Source organism: Lepisma saccharinum, chromosome 1 (genome assembly GCF_977018435.1).
Source record: "Lepisma saccharinum chromosome 1, izLepSacc3.1, whole genome shotgun sequence".
Lineage (NCBI taxonomy): Eukaryota > Metazoa > Arthropoda > Insecta > Zygentoma > Lepismatidae > Lepisma > Lepisma saccharinum.
In genome coordinates, this window is record NC_139229.1 from 206,761,622 (window position 1) to 206,777,920 (window position 16,299).

The window sequence follows — 16,299 nt, forward strand, 5'->3', positions numbered from 1 at the left end:
TTATTACCTAACACTTGGTTTCGGCCTGTAAGCATATATTTAGTTTTTTCTTTGTTAACTTCCAAACCTATCTCTTTAGCAGTTTTGAAAAATATTTTAGCATTATTCTTAATTGTATTCACATCATCCCCCAGTAAGTCTACATCATCTGCATATGCTAACAACTGAGTCACACCATTTAATTTCAGTCCTTCTTTAGTTTCTTTTACCTTCCTAACAGCATATTCTAAGGCAAAATTAAAGAGCAATGGAGATAATGCATCTCCTTGTTTTAACCCATCATGAATTGTAAATTTGTCAGACATATTAATACCCACACGAATTTTACTTTCTGTTTCACTGGTGCATACTTTTATCATACTAACAAGCTTCTTAGGTATTCCAAACTCTACTAATATATTATATAATTTATCTCTCTTGACCGAATCATATGCTTTTTTGAAATCAATGAATAGCTGATGGACATTTTGATTATATTCCCACTTTTTTTCAAGTGTCTGTCTGATGTGAAAAATTTGATCTGTAGTTGATCTGTTACGTTTAAATCCACATTGAAAATCACCTATAATTTCATTAGCATATGGGGTTAGTCTTGTTAAAAGAATGTTAGATAATATTTTATATGTTGTTGAGAGTAGAGAAATTCCACGGTAATTATTACAGTTCATTTTATCACCTTTTTTAAACACAGGAACAATTATGGATTGTTTCCACTGTTGAGGGATTTCTTCTTTATTCCATATTAAACAAATTAATTTATGAATTTGACATATTAATGAATTTCCACCATATTTAATTAACTCAGCTGGTATTAAATCAATGCCAGGTGCTTTGTTATTCTTTAGCCTTTTAATAGCATCTTTAACTTCACTCAAGTTAGGTTCTGGAACTAAAGGTTCTGCTGTGTGTACTTCATTTACTTCTGATTTATCTCCTACATGAACATTTAAAAGATCATTAAAGTAGTTCTTCCATCTATTTAGAATATCGCTTGGGTCATCTAGAAAATCACCGTCTTTATCTTTTATCAAGTTTACTTTAGGTTGCCACCCCTTTCTAAACTCATTTACACCTTTATATAAATCTCTGATATTTTTATTTTTGCTGTTTGTTTCAATTTCGTTAATTTTGCTTTTCAAGTAATCCCTTTTTTTACTTCTAAACGTGCGGTTAACTTCTCGCTTTATTCTATTATAATAGTTTAGATTTGTATCATCAGAGTTATTTAACCACCTAAGTCTAGCCTGATTTCTTATTTCTATTAAATTATGACATTCATTATCAAACCATGGCTTACTTTCTCTCGGTTTATGGTATCCTATACTTTCTTTAGCTGCTGATTCTATTGCATTACGTATCTGCTCCCAATTCTTATTTACATCTGTTTCATTTATATTTTCATCATCATTTAAATCCTGCAAAACATCAAATCTATTTGACACTTTAATTTGGTAATCTTTCTTAATTCTTTCATCAGTAAACTTTCCTGTATCAAATTTTAGAACTTTTAGATTTTGTTGCTTATGATTTATCACTGAGAGTCTTTCTCTTAATTTAGCAATTACTAAATAATGGTCACTGGCACAGTCAGCACCTCTATGTGTACGAACGTCAATTATACTAGTATGCCTTCTCTTATCAATGAGAACATGATCTATCTGATTATGAGTTTTACCATCTGGAGAAGACCAGGTATATTTATGGATATCTTTATGTTTAAAAGTGGTACTTTTCACAATTAAGTTCTTTGAGGTTGCAAAAGTAATCAATCTTATACCATTATCATTACTTAATTCATGAAGACTTTCTTTACCAATCGTGGGTTTAAATGTCTCTTCTTTGCCAATCTGTGCATTACAGTCACCTAACAGAATTTTCATATCATACTGAGAAAATTTATCAAAGACCTGCTCTAACTCTGTATAAAAATCATCTTTAGTATTATTATCTTTATCTTCCGTCGGTGCATGTATGTTTATTAAAATAATTTTACACCACCTACCCTGTAAAACTGCATATGATATCCTATCATTAATAAATTCTACTGTTTTAAGAGCCGAGGTAATTCTATTATTTATGAAAAAGCCTGTTCCAAAATTATGATTTTCAGTACCACCATAGAAAAAAGTATAATTTTTAGTTTTACAATTCCCTTCTCCTGGCCACCTAACTTCCTGGACAGCTACTACATCTAATTTATATTTAACTATCTCATTAACTGTACACTGAAATGCCCCAGGCCGGTAAAGGCTCAGAACATTCCAGGTGCCTAATTTAATATCCTTATTCCTAACGTAGATCTTATCCTTAGTCCAGGGACCTCCCAAAGTAATCCCCACCCGGAGATCCGAACGGGGGACTATTTTACCTCCGGAATATTTTACCTTGGGAACATCCATGGCCTTCTTTGCTGTTTCTTGACATTATTTTTTACAGTGCAGAGTTGTCAGCTCTACGCCTAACCCCCATTATGAATGGAGGAACTACTACACAAGACAAACACAAACACATTAGACAGCACAATTACTACACAAGACGAACACAAACACCTTAGACAGATTACTACACAAGACACACACAAACACATCACAACTACTACACAATATAAACATAAACAAACTACACACCACAACTACTACACAAGACAAACACAAACAAATTAGACAGCACAACAAATGTTTACTGAAACTATTTAATTCTGCTTAGTTCCTGTTTACCTGTTTCCTTTTATACAGTAATTATGGGTTAACAAACAACAACAATAAGAAAAATCTAATATAAAAGGGGTATACAGTGGAATCCTGATTTTACGTTTCTGGAATTTACATTTTCTTGCATTAGGCATTCAATCTTGATGGTCCCAACATAGCAAAGTGTTACGAAATTTTCCTTAATTTTATATTTCCCTGCATTTTAAGTTTTTTCAATTTGGTACCCTGAAAGATGTAAAATTGAGGTTTCACTGTATATATTAGGACGTATAATCCATTAGCAGATACGAATGCTGTCTTTCCACTTTGAAAAATGATGTGAATCCCCAAAACTTATATTTTGGGAAATATTTGCTGCTTCTATCCCATTTTTAGCCCATATCTCTATTTTGTGTATGTATGTAAATGTTCAGATATGAATCGTGCTGATGTTATCCTGCGATTTAGACTATTCACATTGTTCATAAGGTTACATTGGATGTGCAGGGCCTGCAGATCAGAGTACCATTGTCATATTTATGACTCTTGTGAGACCAAACCTCTCAGTCAAGCTTCATTCAGAAAAATTCTTAGTCTTATATGCAAGCCACAATTTATTCAAATGCAGTGTTTCATTCTTGGGTTGCAGGAACATTTATTTCTAAACTTTCTCTCCCCCCCATCTGTGTGTGTGTATGAGAGAGAGAGAGAGGGGGGGGTAATCAGAATTAGACCTACAACCAGCAGTATCTGGATTTGACTCTCAGGGGAGGACACTGGCAATACAGTAGGTAGGTGGGATCGAAGCTAAAACCTCTAGATTACAAGGCAAGAACAATACCACTATTCCATCGGGAAGCATCCCAAAAGGCAAAAAGTCATCAGAAGATGACAGAACTAATTACCAACAGTTGTGCAAAGTCTAGTTGAAAATCGTTCCATAGTTCACCATAAAAATATATAACCCATACAATATTTACCAATGAGATCCATGCAACTAGCATACTACTCGACTAGAAGTAATTGTCACACCCACCAACCCTGTATTATTTAGTAATGTGTAATGCAATATTTTTTACACTAAACTATCAAATAATTTTCAATGTAACTGTGCATGATTTAGTGGTCGCGGTGGCTCAGTCGGTAATGCATCTGACTACCATGCTAAAGGTCCCAGGTTCGATCCCTGGCCGGTTCAAATCTGGGAACTTTTCTAAAGTCGGAAGCGGCCCTGGTACCCACCCAGCATCGAATAACATGGGTACCTGGGGGGAAACCCTGTGGGGTAAAGGCAGTCAGGGGCATGATGCTGATCACATCACCTCCACTCACGGCCGGATCAAGAAAGTGTGGGGCGTTACCCCCACACCCCCTATAAGCCTTCATGGCATGGTGCTAAACACAGGGGAGCACTTTACCTTTTTTACTGTGCATGATTTACTTTGGTGTATTGTGGGGACCAGAGATGATCACTAAGGAAGAACCTTTGCAAAATTTACATTTTCTTATAACAGCATTTGTGAGAATGGAATTTCAAAGTTCATTTTCCACGAGAGCATTATCTCCCCCCCCCCTCCCCATGGTGAATGATTGCTTGTGATGGTTTTTGTACATTGCTGCACATTTGAAAAGGGCAATTAGAGACTTAAAAGCACTAACAGGTCCCATTTGCTAATACTTACATTATAACACACTGTACATGTACATTTTCTTGTATGTAACCCTTATGTTTCAAAAGTTAAATATCACTAGTATATTGTATTTTTCCACCTAGAGTATTCCTTAATCTGCCCTGTGTGAGCTATTTTAAATAGAAACTGTTTGGTGTGGTTTCATTGCAAGGTGTTCCTTATTTCCCAACAGATGATGTTAGTTCTACGACAGTCAGACAGAAAAACGCCACAGGCTCAGGTTCCTCTACTACAACTCCAGCAGTTGTGGACCTTTCAGGTAAGCATGACATTTACTCAACTTCCCTGTACCATGAAGGCACACGTGAAAGGGGATGTGGAGATTCTCCATCTCTACCATTTTGAGGTGATGCAATCAGCACTACACTATGGGTGCCATTGCTCCCCAAGGTTGCCCATATAGTGGAACTATATACAGGGTGTCATTTTAATGGCACCCACAGACCACGGAAACGTATAGAGGACATCAAAACAAACAACTTTTTTCACTAACCTTTTTCTTGTTGGTGCATCATTTCGGCACTAGAGTCGTTCAAAAAAGCCCACTTTGCTGCCTGAATGCTGGCAACCACACACAACATTTGATTGCATTTGTGACGTCATATTCCATGAAAAATGACGTAGCTACAATCAGCCACATTATGTACCGTAAAAGAAAACGAGAAAACACATTCTGTAACCTAACAGGAAGTAAACAAACGATACGAAAAATGGTAGAAAGAAAATAGAATTCAAGTCGAAGTGGTCATATCAAATTTTATCTCAGCTTATATGTTAAATATTTGCAAATCTAGTTACTAAGTTGGCATCAAGTAAAATTCAATCCTTATTGAAATAAACCAAATAAATATACGATACATATACTGTATTACAAATTGTCAGAAGTGACAAACATGAGGCACGTTAAAATTATATGACAATAATAATTTTAAAGCAAATGTGATATAATATAAAGAAAACATTAAAAATAATATTGTTGATGCGCAAGAAAGAAAAAATTGATAATATAAATTTATGAGTGATCAGAGGGGAAAAAAATGTTTTGTCGGAACCTGTTTCATCTCTTTATTCGTAGATTAAGTTGACGTTTTTTCATAGAGTTGATTATTCTTGTAATTCATACGTCCTCAATGCAATAATGGCACACAGATGGCTGAATTTTTTTCATGATGTTCGCTAGATTAGTAGAAGTTGTTAATGTGACAAAACCCGACCTGTTCCAGACTCCCTTCTCAGGATTAAACAAGGACAATATTATTTGCCACTGGAAGAATATCCAGTTAATCATTTTACAGGAAAACCTCGTTAATACGAAGTTCAAGGGACCAAAAAATGTCAACTTCGTATTAAACGACTTCGAGTTATCCAAACTTTTCAAGATGGCGCCTGTTTTCAGGTGTAAATAAAGTAGAGTATAAATTACCCCCACAAAGGATGTTTTATACTTGGTGGTAGCTCAGAAAATAAGCTTTATATGTACTATATAATAATATTGTACGTTTTAAAGAAAGTGTAAAAAATGTTACACAAAATGAGAACACGGAGCTTAACGCGGACACAAAGATTCCAAGGAGACGGTTAACACCATTTATCCTGCCTAGTTATACAACCAGTTATGCACGGGATGCATGTCGTGGCAAAAAGTCTTATAAAAAACGGTATTTTCTTTTAATTGTGCAAAGTCGTTGCTCTTACACGAAATTGTTACAATTTTAGTTCATAAGAAACCCATTTGCACGGAGACCTACGGAAAGGAAAACAATCTCGTTTATTGCAAGAAGTGAAACTCTGAAGAATCTTGACAGTAGTCACACTGGCGCGAGCAAGAGACGGGAGATAATCGGACAGAATGAATATTGGATTTTATGCGCGTTCACTAGAACATTGTCCGTTACAGGATTAACTGGTAAGAGAAGATTCTCTTGGGAGAGAACACAACCTTTCCCTGGCACAAAACAAAACAAAAAAATCGGGGCTGTAAATTTCGTTCTGGTTCGGCTGTCTAAAACATCGTAAAAAAAGTCACGTATTCTTTGCTTCAGTTAACTTCATATTCGCCCCCCCCCCCTCCCCCTTTGCAGGGATCAGTTCAAACTCTTCCTCAAATTGCAAACAATGAAGCTTATTCCTTGGCACAGGATGAGTCATTGCAGTTATCGGCGAGCGAGAGCAGCGTAAACACAATGAGACCAGCTGGAAGTTAGAGCAGCAGGTGGCAGAAGAGAAATCATCGGCATTTTAAAGATAACGCAGTTGTCAAAGACCGAACTTTTATCAGCAGTGTGAAAAAAAATGATCCTTGAATTACCTTTTACCAGGCAACAGACAATAATACGGGCAATATTTCCTATCCAGACAGCTGCATTCAAACAAGAAAGAGGGACCTGAATTCTGCAATTATCACATTACCATGCACACCAGTGGCGGATAATGACCTGTTGTAGGAGAAGGAAGGGGTTCACTTTTCTTTTACTTATCATGCTGTTTTTGTTCGTTTTAAAGAAGGTATTCATAACTGTTTGCTTTTTTTTTTTAGATGCCAAAGGAAGAGCCTGTGTGCGCACACGAGCAAGAAAATCGTGGCCGAAACAATTAGCAACGGACCCCCCCCCCCCCCCCCCCCCATTTGCTGATAGATAAAAGGGAGAAGTCACTCAGACAACAAAACACTGTTTTGGAAAATTTTATGACCGGCACAGTTGGGAAACGTATGAAGCGGGAAACTGAAGTTGCAACATACGTAAGATCGAGGTCAACTTTTGCGGGAAACCTATATGACAATGCATTAAGCGGGTTGACGATCTTTAGTTGGCCTATGCGGCTTTGATTATCTGTAACAGTTTCCCTTTTTTTTTATGAAGTTCTACAGGGCACAAAGAACACACTTTTAATGAAAGTGGTTACCGGAAGTTGTCGGCTACCAGGCCAAAAGTTGCTCGCTCACGGGAAATTGCTGTATCTCGAGCTCAGAGCTGGACAGATGGGTGAGACTTCCAGGCGCCACGCGTCTTGTATTTTGGAACATTCGTGCGATCTTATCTCGCATTTCTCATCTAGCACTGGTGAATATTTCCAAGGTGGCGCATTCAGCGGGGAAGGAGCTTGACTTCCCATGCACATTGACAAAGAATGTCAATGTCCAGCGGGCATTTCGGGCTGCTTCCCTCGAGTTGTCAGCAGCTCTTAGGACAAGGAAACATGTCAAGTTAAAATAACGTCCAAGCTCTCTCCACATTCGATCTTCTCTTGTCGACTTATGCAGGTGTCTACTTCGAATTAAGTGAAACCAGTTTTGCGGAAGGGTCTTGTAAACAACTTCGTATTAAAAATTATCCGTATTTCGATTTATCCGTACTGAAATACATTATAAATCCTATCTTATCGGCTGGGGAATGGGTAGAACTTCGGATTAAAGTGTACTTCGTATTAACCAATATCGTATTAACGAGGTTTTCCTGTACATAGTTGTAGTAACTCATTTGAAAATGCCTTGTGTATGATTTAGTTTTAGTTTTTAATTCAGTTAGGATGTGTGTTGGTTTGTTGTATTATCTGCAAAGTTCAATGAACTAAAGGCTTTCGTCCTCAGCCGGTCGATCATACAACACTCGCAACATTCACTTTCTTGTCCTGTCGCTGCCTGCCTTGTAACTTTGGTCCTTGGGTTGGTGGGACAGGCGGATATGAGTTGTTCCATCGGAAGTTATTTCCCAGCGTTTAGCCAAGGCATTTAGCAGACGATTAGACTAGGAGATTTTTCCAGTTCGTTATGACTGGCAGACACAAAGTTTTCAATGAGATTAGGAAGTTATAGACTTTCTACACTCAAAAGGATCACTTATGATACGATTAAACTTCAGCACATAGCAAGAACTGGAAGAAAAGCTAATCCGCAATATTTCTCTGAGGGAGTAGTTACAGTGTTCAGCTTCCGTGGTGCCGTGGGGATCGTTTACCTTTGCGGGTGGTCAGAAATACTTGGCGTCAGACAGTAGAGGGTGAGAACCATGATGTGTTGGGGGTAGGTGACGTAAATAAATGTCCAGCCACGGTGAAAGATTTTCTTCAGCGTTACTTTTGGAAACTTTGATTTCGGGAGAAAGAAGTGTTATTATTATATTAATATAAATAATTTAAATAGCTCAAAAGCAGGATATGTAGGAGGGAATTGCCTGTTCCCTTTGTTCCATGGAGGGACCGCCACTGACTAAACAGATGACAAAATAGAAATGGAAGAACTCAAAATTCCAAAGGTAAGCAACACATAATATAATGTATATTCAGGGCATTATGAGGCAAGTGGCAAAAATGGTTCAAAATACAGGGATATAAGTAGTAGTAATACAAGCACTCCGACGACCGTTTATCTATGCACCGGATACACATGTAATAGTTTGCAACTGTGAGCAGGGCAGTATATTCGCTACTGATTCATCATGAGATTGTTACTGTGGTTATATGTGTTTTAGCCGTAAATGTAACAACGTGAACCTCGGATACTTCCGTTATCAGCCCAAAAGTACCACAAGGCATCTGGACACAAACCTGTAGATATCAACCTTGCAACGAGATTTGCAAATATTTGACATGTAGCTGGGCGTAAACAGCCACATGTAAGCTGTAAGTCCAATAAAATTTATTGTTGTTGATATTTGGCATGTAGGCGGACACAAAATCCGATATTGACACTTCATTTTGAATAAGTTTATTACCATTTCTCATATCATTGATTCACTTCCCCCCTTCCCCTGAGATGACTGCTGATCTTTTGACTCGTAGGCTATGATGTTCGGTCTACTGGATGCATTTGTCACTTCGTTTTACAGCTAATAATGTGGTTGGTATTTTATCATTTTTCACAAAATTTGTGTGTTCCTTGCAACACTGCCGTGCGCCGTTTCGCCGCAGGAAATAACATCACAGATACGATCAAATGTAGTGCTGGGTTGCCAGCATCCAGGTGGCAAAACTGTCTTTTTTGAACGGCTGTAGCACCGGAACGACGCGCCAACGAGAAAAATGTTACTGAGAAAAGTTGTTTGTTTTGATGTCCTCTATAGGAATCTGTGGTCGGTGGGTGCCATTAAAATGACACCCTGTGTATATGTGTTAGAAAAGATGCCAGAAGGGCGGATAAATGCAAATGATGAAGGATACAGTAAAGACTTACCACACGAAGAGAAATAGTTCTATATTTCACGATATATGTTGCATTTTCAACTTAGAAGAAAGATAGATTGGCGTCACATAGAGTAGAGGCACAGGATACTGACCATAGCATCTCGACAATCAGTGTTGCCAGAAACAGTTGATAGAGAACAAAAAGTACTTTAACCAGTGTTTAGTGTAAGTTGGGTGGGTAGTTTTGGGGAGTAGAGGAAAGGGTTACTGGTTGGCTAGATTGATTCCGGGGGGATAGTGGCGTGCATGCCTGCTACATAGGCCCTTTCCCATCGCCTGCGGAAAGATGTGTCAGTTGGGTGGGGGGAGGGGGTAAAAGATGGATGATGGCAACTGTGAAATTGGAGTTTTGGGTGGAGGAAAGGTGATTATTTATCCCAAAACTCCGATTTCACAGTTGTCATCCACACCAATAGCCATAACACCACCTTCAATAACTGTTTCCGTGTTGCCATCATCCTTCTTTTACCCCCCCCCCTCCCCTTCCACTCTGACACATCTTTCCATTGATAATACCCTTTAATTCCAAGATCTTCACATTCCCAAGCCATTACAATAGGATTTTTAATGTATTTCAGTATTGATAAATCAAAATACGTATAATTTTTAATTTGAAGTTGTTTACAAGAACCTTCGGCCAAACGATTTGTTTCCTTGCTCTAAGAGCTGCTTGGCAACTTGGGAGAGCTGGAGTTATATTTTTTGTTAGTGTACATGGCAGGTCAAGTAATTTTATTGCTAAAGGCACCACTTTGGAAATATTCATTACTGCCATATCAAGATTTTTTTTAAAAAATGTTTTTTTGGGGTTTCCCCTCCCCGCCATATATATTTGTCGAATGTGCATACATTTTATATCGTCTGAATCTGTGATTCATTCTGCGTACAACGGTATATCATTCATCTCTCTAGAGCAATTAGCCTCTGAGCTACAGTCATTTCAAGGTAAGGCTACATTTTGAAGCTTGAATCAGTGGCGTGCTGACCATTCCCTTTGGGGTACAACTCACGTTAAATTGGTCATACGATAATAATGCAAATATATTTGTGTTTCTTAATGCCAGTGATAATTTCCATGTGCATGTCGACACTGTCATGTACTTTTTTTCTTGGGGGGGGAATCAATTTTTCCCCCAACCCCCACCACATATACGCCAAATTTGCATACATTTTATATAGTCTGAATCTCTGGTTCATTCCGCGTACAATGGTATATCATTCATCTCTCTATGGCAATTAGCCTCCGATCTACACTCATTTAATTGAAACTCTGCATTTTGCTCAAAATCGGCTCAGCCACCAAGGCCTAAAGGTTAAAATTAAGATTTCAAGTCCCAGACCATGATCTCATCCACAAGTTCTGAAAAAGAAAAAGAAGATTCCACAGTGTAAACACCATATTTTGAGTATCATGAAATGAAACTAATCATATTCTTTAAATACGGTCTCATTTGGCCTTTTTTTTTAAATCGGTGAAAAAGTGCCATTAAGAAGTTCATGTGCCTTTCCATAAGCATGGTTCCCTCCAAACATTAGAGTAGCTGAGTATGATAATTTAGAAGCATAAAAAAACACCTGTCATTGTTTCATATCCCTCTTTTTTGTTGTATGAGTAACTGCTTTGTGAAAGAAAGGATCCTAAACTGATATCTTTGCTAGTGCTGTTCAAGGCTCTAGTGTTTCAAATCTGAAGGGGGGGAAGGCACTTTGAGGTAGGGCAGTTCCCTTGAATTTCGTAACAATTGACTGAGGGCCCTCATGCCAGTGAGAGTGTACAAATGGTTGCAATGATGATAATTTTGTAAAATATTTTGATTAAAAATCAACTGCACTTCTATAAACAAAGATCATCAATGAAAAAATGAATGTTTTTGTAAGTTTTCGTGAATGGTAAAATATGTGTGTGACACTCATGCAATAATTGGCTATATTTTTCTTATTAATGATAGTATTTTTTGTAATTATTATAATTGAAGGGCTCGGGTGTAAAACATGGCAAGTGACATTTTGTTCATTTTTTAATTACAAAGTAAAATGTGCTATTGTTCCAGTTTCGAGTGGAATTGTGTTGTCATGTAATTTGCAGTGGCTCAGTGAAGCCTTCTGAAATTGATGAACACAACACGAAAACAATTTATCTACAGTATAGCTTCTAATAACCTTTTTTCTTAATGAACTCAGAAATGACCAAAATGTCACTTACCATGTTTTACACCCGAGCCCTTCAATTAATAAATAACTCCACATACAGGGCATATCAGAAGTGAAAAGAACGCGGTAGTACCAGCAAAAAGTCTCTGTAAACATGGTGTCGCAAACGAAGCATTTGAAAGATAATTGAGAATGTATGGTTATGATCCACCACTGGCTTGAGTGAACACGTCGCATGCTTTTCATGTATGAGGTGCCATAGTCCTACTTAGTAACAAATAACAGAATTAAAAGATTCACCTTGCTGGGCATTACTGTTGCTATTATTACCAAGGACTATTGTACTGTACAGTATGTTACATCTTCGGCAGTGTTCAGTTTTAAAGAAGGAAACCTCGGAGTGCGCAAGAAGACAAGCATACAAGGTGTACAAACAATAAAGTCAGTGGTGGATTGTAACCATACATTCACAATTATCTCAAAAACAGTTCGTTTGAAACCTCATGTTTACTGAGACTTTTTTGCTTCGACTATCATGTACTTTTCACCATTTCAGTTTGTGCTATCACTTCTGGTACACCCTGTATATAATCAACCATGTCCGTAACAAAATGGTTTCTTTAATTTTAGTAATAAAAAAGTGTGGGTAATTAAGTTTCTCATATGGCATGGTAAGCTATGGTTAATGATGTTCTAGACAACATCTGTACCCAAAAGTAAGGAATGCCATTCAAGTGCATCCACAAGGAATGACTTACTACTAGGAAAACTTGTAACTGTAGACACGTGATTTTGAAATATTGTTCTGGAAACTTGCCTTCACAAGATTGAACCATTCTACTTGCATTTGATCGTGCCTCACAATGATACATTCATTCCTCACATGAGCTTAACAAATTCAAGAAAATATTAAAGATCACAGATGTGTGTGCATGAATCAGTAAGGACCATAAACCCAACAATCCCTGGAACATAGAAATTAGCCCAGCATGCGATTTTCTTCCATTTCTCATCTCCTTTCATCAGTGCAGCTTTTTCTGCTCGAAAAGTTCATTCATTATTATTTAAAGCATTGTTCATAGTATTAGTAGAATAAAATGTGAACAATGCCACACAACACAATCTAGCTGCAGAACCAACTTGATCGTTAATATTCCTTCAGTATCTAACTATGCAAGCAATAAATATATATAAATCAACATTTTCCCCTTTATTTATGTTGTAACTGTCATCACCCCCTTTTTTCCCTGTGAGCCTGCAACGAGCTGATACAGTCACGGTATGACGATATTAGGTCATAATTGCATTCGAGGTAATAAATACTTTTCGTATTCAAGAATAAAACATCTAAATGGGTTTGTCTTAGTAATTAAATAAACACATGATTTAATATTACTTGCCCATTAATGCACATGTAGTGGAAAGATTTCTCACTAGGGGGTAGGTGTTTGCAGGCAATCTGTTAGCATGGGAGTATAATGCTAAATGTGCTCGCTAGATGTCACCATTTGAAAGAATAGTAAAAAGAAAGAAAAATCTTATTATTGCTATGTTTGATGTAATCAATTTTAATGTAGATTACAGTGTTTGTTTGTTGGGAATTTGAAAATTATGTAACCTGTATTTCGAAAGTTGTATAAAGAATCACAATTTGGCTGATTCAGCGTGAATTAGGTGTATTCAAAAATCCATGAGAGGAAATGGATAAAAAGGCATTACATTATTTTCGCTTGTATATAGATTTTTTATAAATACAGAGAAACTAGTACTCACTTTTATCCGCGAAGCTGTTTTTTCTTCTTTTTCGATTAATTTCAGTGGCCACTGCCACCATCCTCGTTGGAACTTGCTGCGCTGTTGCTTTGCGTGCGTCTTTTGTTCGTAGTTCTCTGGCTGCCGTTAGGTGCGCCGTGCATCTTGGTGCGTCGTCTGCTATTTCCGGGCGATAACTGCTGCAGTAGTGGAATCCAAGTGTGGTGCGCTTGCCCGCTATCGATGTTTAGTTCGTGCGGGAAGTGCATTATGGCGTGCGTTTCCTTGATTTTGGTGTCTATGAGCGTGTGTGCAGTGTGTTTGACTCGAACCTTTTGAATTTTATGGCTATTGTATTTGATATGTCTAGCAAGACCAGTAGTGGGTTGGGCTTTTTTCGCATCTGCTAGGTGCTGTTGGATTCTTTCATTGACAGATCTGATTGACCTGCCGATGTAATGAGCCTTGCATTCACACTCTGCATCATATACACCTGGGTTGTCAAGGGGAGAGAGAAAATACCGTTTGTGCTTGTTCAGTTTATCAGTTATTTTGGAGTTGGGTTTGTGCACTACTTTGATGCCAAATGGGAGAAGTGTTTTGGCTATGCGGTTGGAAGTGGTGGGATGGTAGGGGAAGGCAAACCATTTATATTGGTCGCTGGGGGTTGGTTGTGGCTGGGCTGTTTGTGGATGGGTTGATTGTGGTAGGTTAGGGTGTCTGACCTGTATTTCCGCCTTACTGCACCAAGTGGAAAGTTGTGATTCAGTGTAGCCATGTTTCAGGGCTATTTCTGTGATGGTGGCTATCTCCTCTCGTAGATCCTCTTCTTTGCCACAGTAGGAGAAGGCTCTTCGATAAAAGTTTAGCCACACATTGGCTTTTTGCTTAGGGGGATGGCTAGAGAGAGCATGTATGTACTGGTTGCCTGCATCCGGTTTTCTGTAGACGGTGGTTGTGAATTTGTTAAGTGCACGGCTGATGGTGATGTCCAGGAAGTTGATTTTACCAAGTTTTTCATGCTCTACGGTGAAGTTGAGCCTGGGGTGGATGCTATTTAGCTTGTTCACTAGGAGGTTGAGTTCTTCTGCCTTTTTGTATACAACTATTGTGTCGTCCGCGTACCTTCCATATCGGATATGAATAGATTTTTTAGTGTATAAGTAGTGTAAATTGATTTAACACATACTTAAATGTACCCTAACACACACACGTACTACCTTATGTAATAGTTTGGTGCGAATAAGGGTTGTGTGTGTTATCGCGGGCGGAAGCCTGAAGAATGCAAGCGGAGAAGGGCTGCTTGGGAGAGGTATCGAAAGGAACGGCGTCGGTTGGAAATTGAGGGAAGTGGAAGATGGATGGTGCGAACTGCAGCAAAACTTGGCTGCATTAGTTTCACACATTTGAGGATAAGTAAATCAAATGATAGTGAGACGTCCGTGATCCTGAAGTCCTATTGACACTATTAGGCATCAAAATCCAAGAAGAAGTGATTTTGTGGGCTATTGCTAGCTAAGTGAAGGAACGGTAAGAAAGCTGTTTTGCTTTGGCTACATCAAGAAGGTAAGAATTTTCCATATGCACAGTGAAGTGCTCACGACAAACTCGTCACGTACTAGTACCATATATGCAATCGCAACGGGAATACAAGTTTTGTGGAATCACGTATGTTCGCGAAAATTGCTGTTCAGCTCAATTGAATGTAGTATATCATGATATAAAACAGTGCATTATATCGATAACCGAGTGACGCATCGTGTTTAACGCAGGCAGCCATTGTGATAACTATCGTTTTTCACGAGCGAAACTTTATTGATAAGAAAGCAAGGTGATATTACGTTAAATAGATACTGCTAGCAGTATTTATGGGAAGGTTAAATTAACTTCGATAAATAGTACATTCTAGTGGGGAAACGTCACGTGACGAAATCTTTATTTTGAATGTGCACAAAAGAACACTGAAAGCATTGCAAGTATTGCACCCAGTCCAATGCACGGACGAGGTATTTGAGAAAAATAAACGTGAATGTTATCAGATTGAATTCTTTTAAATTGTCTACAGTGTGATAGGCAACTACCATTTGAGTATTATAAGAATTTCCGATTTGTTGCATGAAGAAAGTTAGTTTTGAAGTCATACCTATATCCAGGAACAAGTATTTATATTCAGTTCATGTAATGCATGCACCAGCTGGTTTGTTCTTTGCTCAAGTATTAGTTTGAACCGGATTCAAGTTTTGAATAATTTGTTGTACTGAGGTACCTTTTAACAACCAGGTAAAGTAACCTGATGGGAACTTATACATTAGTATTGAAAGGTGATGTGAAATTTCATTAAAAATAACTAATATATTTTGTAATGCACGGTGATCAAATAATCTTGGATATTGTGCTCAGCTTAAATGTAATTTTAACATATTCACAACAGAATAAATAGTTTGAACGTCTGTTAGCTTTACATTTCACCATAATAATACATCACAGTATCTAGTTATCTACGCATGTGATATAACCATTAGATTCCTTTTCAGGTGAGGGTAACTTCAGGTGATTGATGGAATTTGCACATATTCGTATACTTAATTGATCAGGTTGAATTTTATTTGGTTCACCTTTCGCCGTTAGTGAATTTCAGTATTTGAACATAAGTTATGGTTGAACCCTTTATGGCAAGTCAATTACCACTCAGGAAACACAAGAAGGAAGGTATACCTTAATGTTTGCAGAGTCTAATTCTGGTTTGAATCAGGTTTGAGTCAAAACAGAGAATTACTAGTATATGTTCCTCATCCAGCTGGAGTAACACCTAAGGTACAGGGTGATGAATAAAT

General features: G+C 37.8%; 1 protein-coding gene across 1 annotated transcript in view; it reads left to right on the top strand.

Moving 5' to 3' along the window:
* Positions 1–16,299, top strand: part of LOC145978452 (uncharacterized) — an 80,882-nt gene that overhangs the window by 52,152 nt on the left and 12,431 nt on the right. Inside the window, exon 7 of the mRNA XM_083111102.1 lies at positions 4,554–4,640. Coding sequence (XP_082967228.1) covers positions 4,554–4,640 — 87 coding nt within the window. The remainder of the gene's footprint in view (positions 1–4,553; positions 4,641–16,299) is intronic.